Source organism: Pterocles gutturalis, unplaced genomic scaffold (genome assembly GCF_000699245.1).
Source record: "Pterocles gutturalis isolate BGI_N339 unplaced genomic scaffold, ASM69924v1 scaffold13014, whole genome shotgun sequence".
NCBI lineage: Eukaryota > Metazoa > Chordata > Aves > Pterocliformes > Pteroclidae > Pterocles > Pterocles gutturalis.
This window is the reverse complement of record NW_010133364.1, coordinates 36,173-44,355: the sequence shown is the minus strand read 5'-3', so window position 1 is coordinate 44,355 and position 8,183 is coordinate 36,173. Positions and strand designations below refer to the sequence as shown.

General features: G+C 38.5%; 1 protein-coding gene across 1 annotated transcript in view; it reads left to right on the top strand.

Annotated features, from left to right (window-relative positions):
* Positions 1 to 8,183, top strand: part of LOC104467434 (integrin alpha-V-like) — a 42,729-nt gene that overhangs the window by 7,551 nt on the left and 26,995 nt on the right. The window contains 2 exon segments of the mRNA XM_010081208.1: positions 6,722 to 6,813; positions 7,293 to 7,407. Of these exon segments, the coding sequence (XP_010079510.1) occupies positions 6,722 to 6,813; positions 7,293 to 7,407 (207 nt within the window).

The following is an 8,183-nucleotide window of genomic DNA, read 5'->3' as shown; positions in this document are numbered from 1 at the left end:
TTTCATACTCTGTATCAGATCTCAAAATTCAAGACTGGGAAACTTACGGAAGCTGTTGAATACTGAAAACTAAGAGCATCTCAAATGGTTTCAGCTCTGTGTGGTGTGTTTTTATTGCTTTGGAAAAAGAATCCAGTGTAGCCTCTGGCTGCATAGAGCTTTATCACTTTGACAGTTGCACTGTCCCTCCTCTCCTTCCCTTCCCGTGTGTTTTGACGCACCAGAGTAGTTTTAGAAAAATGGTTTCTTCTTAAATATGTTTGGATGAAATTCTTCTAAGATTAGTTATTTTGATCTGTGCTAAAAGAGGAGAAAGAAGCTTTTGAAAAGGAAAATACATATAAAATCTCTCCTGATTCCTCCTTATGTTTCTATGTTTGTTTGTTTGTTTTTTTCTATCCCCAAGTGGGTGATTCCAGACAATGGGAGTCTTTGTTTGGAAGCCTAAACCAGCAGTTTGGCATGGCTGTATCTATCTGTGACCTATTTAGTTTGAAGTGGGTATTTTAACTGCCTTGCACAGCTTCCTGCTGTAGCACTCCACAGTGCAAGATCTGCTAATGTCGGGAAGCTATGACTGGAGTGGGTGTCATGAGCTTGTATTTGCCTTTTGGAGATTTTGATCATTTGTGCCAATGAATCAATTGTTCATAACTCCATCTTTTCCACTTGTGGAGTAAGGAGACAGATACAGAAGTGTGGGATAGGGCAGTATGTTGTGAAAATAGCATACTTTAACAAAACACTTTTATTTTTAGCTGATTGTTTTATTGGTATTAGGGTACAATCTGTACGGGCATTTCGATCTCAAAGGCTAGTGATTTAGTCAACAACAAAGCATCGAATTTTGTGAAGACCATTCATTCATTTGTAGTAAAATGTAGTGGTTTTTATCTTGCTAAATTTATGGTTACCTCAGTCCCACTGAAGTTTGGTTGTTATCCTTACAGCATGTGCTGGTATAACTGCAGTCTGCGTTGGGCTCTGGATACTACTCAGAATACAAAAGAGGGCGGCAGAATGTATGAAACCTCCTCCACATGTCGTTATAGCTGACAGTGGAAACATGCTCATGCTTTTCTGATTAGGTAGACTCCTGCATGAATACTGTTGGCTCTGTGTGTGTGTAGTTGGATCTCAACTGTATGACTAGTTGGAAAAAAAAAAAAAAAAGTATCTTATATTAGGCAAAGGGAAAAGAAGCTTTTGTTCCAGCACCGCTCAGGGAAAGAAGCAGGATTCATACCTCAGAAGAGGGAAGGGGAGTAGTGGGAAGCTCTGTATTCCTGTCTCCCTGAGTCATTAACAAAACACTGCAGCTAAACCAAGGTTGCTAAACCACCAGCTGCCTCACAGCACTGGGAGTTTCAAGTTAAGATAAGCTTGTACTCACTTGCTCTTGCCTCATTAACCAAGACTGAAATTGCAGAGATTTTGGATGGAAGATAGCTGGCTTTATACCACCTAAATTTCTCATATTATGAAAACAGTACTCTTGTATATTTTATAAGTTTGTCTTTCTTTTGGATAGCTGCATAAAGTTTCCCTTTACCTAGAAGGGGCAGCATCATTTCCTTTGAATTAGCATAGTTACAAAGAGGTTTAAATGGAAATTCTGTGAATTGAGTGAGTATTTATTTAAGTTTTACAACCTCTTAAGTATTCCTAGTATCATGACACTGAACCAGGCTTCATCAGTTCACTGCCTCTTTCTTGACTCTTGATTCTCTCAGTTAAGTCTAGCACTCAAGATCAGGGGCAAATGCTTTAATTCTGTTTTCTCATTACTGTGCAAACAGGCGGGCTGCAAGTTACAACTTGATCCACTTAGTCAACTGCAGTAATTTTGTAGTAACACCATTGTTTCTGTAACTGATAACATTTGCTTTGGAAGAAGAAGGCGCCAACTATCCAAAGCTGATAGCCAAAAGAAATCCAGCACTGAAAGAACTTTTGATCTTTTTATTATACTTGGAAGAAGGCTTAGACTTTTTTTTTTTCCTTTTTCTGGAATTTCTACTCAGCATCTCTCCACATTAGTTTCCATTTATAATTTTAAATCCTATATAATGCAGTGAAGTGACAGCGTTCCACTGGTCCAGCGGCAACAATGCACCTATGTAATAGATTTTAAAGCAATTCTGTTTCTGCTTGACAACCTCATCAACCCACCTGGAAAGTATGTTGTGAGACAAAGCACTGTTGACTTGGCAGGTCAGCCCTTTTTCCCTAATGAAAGCATTATGTAAAGTCGTCATGTGATGTCTACTACAATGAGAAGGAGCAAAGGAAAAACCACAGCATAAGCTGCCTATACAGATACAAAATAATACCTTATGGTCAAATGACCTAATCCTGGAATTAATGGCCCATCAAGCCCCTGTAGTGGCTGTATTTTAGTCTGGCAAAATAGCATTGTGTAAAAACTCTGAATGTTTTCTTGAATAAATCTAGTCACAGCAGCTTGTATTGACTAGATACATTTATTTGAATGCCTGTTTAAAATGTACATCATCGGTTTAAAGACATTTCTAAGGTATTCTTGAGACACTCTAAAATAATTTAGAAATACAAGAAAACCAGCAGCGGCTATAGGAACTGTTATTGTAGTAAGGCTGACTATATTAAATAAAAAGAGTACTGCATCCAGCTGTGGGGCCCCCAACATAAGAAGGACATGGACCTGCTGGAGCGAGTACACAGGAGGGCCATGAAGATGGTCAGAGGGCTGGAGCACCTCCCAAATGGGGGCCATGCTGAGAGAGTTGGGGTTGTGCAGCCTGGAGAAGAGGAGGCTCCAGAGTGACTGTACAGCAGCTGTCTAGTACCTAAAGGGGGCTACAGGAGAGATGGGGAAGGACTCTTGATCAGGGAGTGTAGTGATAGGACAAGGGGTAACGGTTTTAAACTGAAAGAGGCCAGATTTAGACTAGACATTAGGAAGAAATTCTTCACTGTGAGGGTGGTGAGGCACCGGCCCAGGTTGCCCAGAGAAGCTGTGGATGTCCCATCCCTGGAGGGGTTCAAGGCCAGGCTGGATGAGGCTTTGAGCAACCTGGGCTAGTGGGAGGTGTCCCTGCCCATGGCAGGGGGGTTGGGGGCCTTCCGACCCAAACTATTCTATGATTCTAAAACGTTGGTCTGGATTTTATGTTTAAATTCTACCTGTATTACAGTTTGCTTCATGTAGTGTAGGTACTGTTTTTAGAGGGTATGAGCGAAGGCTTTTTTTTACCACTGAGAAGTGATACCATGATAAAATATTAATAAAGTCAGGCTCTTTATTTATACTAAAACACAGAAATGCTGAAGTCACTCCTGTATCTTCCCATGACAAATCTACTTTACAGTGTAGCTAGAACACCTTATTTAACTCTGATTTGCTTCAGTGAGGGCTTACATTTAAGTGTTCTTTGTTTTCTGCAGTCAGAAACAGAAAGCCAAATGGTTTCTCATTTAAAGCAAGGGGATTTTTGATGACAGGGTGTTTTCCAGATTTCCTCATAAGATTGGTTTTTCCTCTGGACTTGAGGGAAAGCTCATAATCTATTTAAACAGTGTTTTCCTGAGGAGAATTTTGAAAGAGTCGGTAAATAAAGGCTACTTATCTTCTTTAATGAAGAGCTAAAGTCAGATTTGGCCTGTATTTAATATTTGTAATTTTTTATCTGAAAAGTCCATGTTTCCAATGTACATACTTTCTACTTGATTTAGTTTATGTGTCTTAACACACTTCCCAGTGTTACAGCCACTCTCAAGCTGAGCAGCAACCCTCTCTCCCCAAGACACTCCCCTTAGTTTTAGAGAACCTAAAGAAGCTTTGAATACAGGATAAACTCAATATAAGGCATCTTAACCTTGTAGCAGATGTTTCATGTTATGTGCATCTGCACTGATTTTAGACAATTTGACTGTTTGTAAAATAGTTTTGCAATAGTAGTGTACTGTAAATAAAACTTATTGAGCTACATTGCCTGATGGAGCATGTATTACTACATGGTAGGGTGGGTTTTTTTAAGCATAAGAATTCCTAATTTGTTCTTTAGGCCTTCAGAAATTATGATGCTGGCTTCTGAAGTCATGACATTTGAAACATAATAAATTTGGGGTCATGTTCATTTGCTTTCTGATTTGGAGATGTTAGTTTTTTACATGCCAGATTCTGACTATGTCTCAAAGCCTAGATGTTTACCTATTTAAATTGAAGAGAGGTTTCTAATATTATCCTCACTTTAGAGCTGAATCAGGGCTTTTTCAGTACTGTAGAAAAAATAATGTTATCCCCTAAAGACTGAGGGAGAGAGAAGTTGTTGTAACTGCTCTCCTGGACATTGATTCTTCCTTGAGAGTGGCTGCAGCTCAAGTATGCACGGGGAAAACGGGATGTTTGTCAGCATGTGCTGGTTAAACTACTGGTTCCCCTCTTCTGCAGTGTGATCAACATAGCCTATGGGTAGATGGCACCAGCAACTAGTACTCTGTCTTTTTTTTTTTTTAATTGCTTTATGCTGTCTCAGCTGATGCTTTCAGCTGAAACTTGAAGGAACTGATTTCCCTAACACCTCTGATAAAATCAGATTGCTGATGATGCTGAAGGGCTGCTTACCTGCTACTGCAACAACACCATTCCTTCTACTTGCTGCTTATTGTTTTAAACCTCAGTGGGAAGTTTCCATCCTAGACACTTTTATAGTACCTAGCACAACAGGATTGTGCTGAACACTATAAAACTGCTATACTACCTTTCATTTTAGTTATGTAGTGTTGTGCAAGTATCCAACAGTAGAGAAAGGTGTAAAATGTCATGCTGACTACTCTCAAATTTTATCTAGCTTAAAGCCTCGTTTGCAAGTAAAGCTGAGAGATTTCTTCATATTCAAGAGCAGCTGGACAAAGAAAGGGTAGAAGCCAAATCTGTCCTTCTAGGCTGCATAACCTTGGGTGTGGTTACAAGCAGAATAAACCAATTTTAAGTCCCTGATGCTGCCAACAAGGATATATAGTTCCTAGCCATATGTTTCTGTCTTCTCCCTAGTAGTCAGCTGGGTTCGTCCCTGATCCAGTTGAATATTTTTTTCATTAGTGTTCATTCTTAGGTAGTTCATGTTGTGCCTATGTGACCAGAAGGTCATAGTGCCAAGACAGAAACTGGCAGCAGGAACATATGGACAGAGGAAAATCGGTACTGCTACCCCTTTTGTGGCAGCTTCATCTGAAACTAACTCAGTCATGAAAATGCATCCTTTGAGCAAAACTGTCCTTGGGTGGATTTTCATGGTTTAAAGGCAAGGAAGGGAAAAGATGACGATAAAACAGGGATTTTAGAAGTGTGCTAAAGAAAATTCTCTATTTGGAAAACATCTTGATCTGGTTTTGGTTTTCTGTACCATAAACAGGTGACATGCAGTCTCCAAACTGCATTTCTGTCAAGGGTGACAGTATAAATGTTCAGATGTACATAAATTGTGCCGATGTGCTAATCATCAGGACGTCCATGTGCTCAGCACCTGTTCAATAAGGGGGGGGTGACAGAAGAATATGGTGTTTTTAATTACCTTTGATGAAAATAGAAAAAACACAATAGCTTTCTATGATGCTACATGCTTGGCATTGTTTTCTACATAGCTCTACTCTAAGAGCAAAAAATGGTCAAGATACTTGCTTGTTTTGGCTAACTCTGCAGATTAGAATCGCTTTTGTTGTCCCTTCCATGGGATTTCCCTAGTGGAAGTAACACAGAATCTGGAGACAAAACATTTTTTAAAAGGTGTAAGACAAGGAGGAAGTTTTGATTCGAGTGGTCACAAGTCTCTGATTCATAGCGGGGCTGGGTTTGGGGATTCCCCCCAGCAATCTGTGGAAGTGCTGTATGGCTGTTGACCTCATTGACTCCTTTAGCTTCAGGCACTGTAAACCAGTGATTTAGGTGACTTTTCTAAAAGGTATGTTTTCCTGAGTGTTACACCCATCTTCTCATTAGGCTGGTGAAGTTTCCATTGTTCTGATGAAAGTACATAAGAAACATTAAATGATTTAAAGACTTAACCTTCACACTTGCAGAAATACAGCTAGTTAAGTTGCTTTTACCAACCTTTATCACCAAACAGTTAACATACAGACACCAGTGCAAATGATCCCTTATTTAACTTATTCTGCTGTTGGGAAAGCTCTCTAACACTGTTGTTACTGAATACGCTTTCACTTGTAGCTTGTAAGCCTGATGGTTGCTATGCTTTGTACATTGCAGTGACATTCAGAATAGAGATGTTAACAAGTGGTAGAATAGCAGAGGAATTTCAGTCCTGATTCTAGCCAAAAGCAAAAGTCACATCATTTAATCAGGGCAATATTTTTTCCAGAAGCATTACTTCTCACTTGGCTTTGGCACTGATTCTTGAGCAGTGCTGTAATCAGACTTGAAAGTCAAATATCTTAAGTATGAGGTATTCACTGTGTCGCTGTCAAAGATGCTAAAAAGAGTTTGTGCTCTTACAGCAAATCGGTATTGTACTAATCCTTCGTGTGTAAAAATAGCTGCATTTGGCCCTAGATGTAATCCTTTTTGAAGCCTGTTTCCACAGAAGTGTGATATCCTCCAATGTTGCTTTTTTCCGCTTTTTTCTGTATGCATCACAACCAATGAATTAGTTTGGTTTTTTTTTTTTAATTCTTACTGTACATTTTCCTGTGAAATTATGCTGCTTTTTCATTTTCTTTGTAGGCAACAGAGATTTTGCTCCTGATGATCCGCTGGAATTTAAGTCTCATCAGTGGTTTGGAGCCTCTGTGAGATCCAAAAACGATAAAATTCTGGTAGGTTTTTGATGCCCTTCAAATGTCTCAGTACTGGGATACTGTAGTGGAAAAAAAAAATGTGAAAAGAACCAGGTAACTCAAAATTTAAACAAAATACCAGTAATTGTTATGACTTGTCTTTTTCAGAATTTATTGGCTAGCCTTTTTTAACTCTTTATAAACAAAGGTTGTAGTATTAGTTTGCTGAAGTTAGAATGTGTTATAAGTTATTGATGAACTCTTTACAATTGTTGCTTTAAGAAAATATTATTTCTAAAATTGTTTTGATAATTCAGTTTTTTCTAAAAATTCAAACTGGTGATACTTCTGACCCAGTGCTGATAGTATAAATCTCCTCTCATAACACATGGTACATCTGCCAAAATTTTTTTTTGGTTACTATTCTGTAGAAAATTGGAGTTCTGTTGTATTATTCTATATTCCCCCAATATTTTGAAGAAGAGTTTGTTTCCTCACTGCCATGTGTTCTTCCTTAGGCTTGTGCCCCACTGTACCACTGGAGAACTGAAACAAAACAAGAGAGAGAGCCTGTAGGAACTTGTTACCTGCTTGCAGGATCTAAATCTGTGGAATATGCACCCTGCAGGTCAAGTAAGTGTAGAGTACTTTTGTTGCTTTTCTGTTTGGAATTTCTCTTGCGTTATGTTTTGTGTACTCTTGAAGCAGGATGTTTTACAGGTATTCCCCCTTCCGTATTACTCATAGCAATTAGAAAAAAAGCTAAGCTAGATCCAGACATCTGAATTCTCCTCCAGTTGACAAGTAAGTGTAGAGTACTTTTGTTGCTTTTCTGTTTGGAATTTCTCTTGCGTTATGTTTTGTGTACTCTTGAAGCAGGATGTTTTACAGGTATTCCCCCTTCCATATTACTCATAGCAATTAGCTAGATCCAGACATCTGAATTCTCTTCCAGTTGATGTTCAGAATGTAGACCTTGCTTTCTCTACTGTAGGCCAGAGAAAAATCTTAGATCCAAGTATCATTGGAATTGAGGACTTCAAAGGACCACTTCTGTAGCAATCACTTGAGTGAAATTATGTAGCAAGTGCTTTTGGAAAGACCAACTCTAGAATTTTCTGAAGCTTAATTATTGTTATTTGAGTAATTTAAAGAGAAAGCTCATTTTAGAAGACAAGGTTTTGCACAAGTAATTCTGATGTCCATGTATGCATACATACGTAGCAATACTTTGTTTCAATTATATTAATTGTTGAACATTTTGAGTCTTATTTTCCAAATCCTTTGTATCCATATAATGTAGCTGACTTGATAGATTATTCAGACACTTACAGCCTTTTTTAAAATACAGAAGTCTAAAAGTTGAACATTCAAGCTAGGATTTTTTTCTATTTGCTGAAAATCTTTGG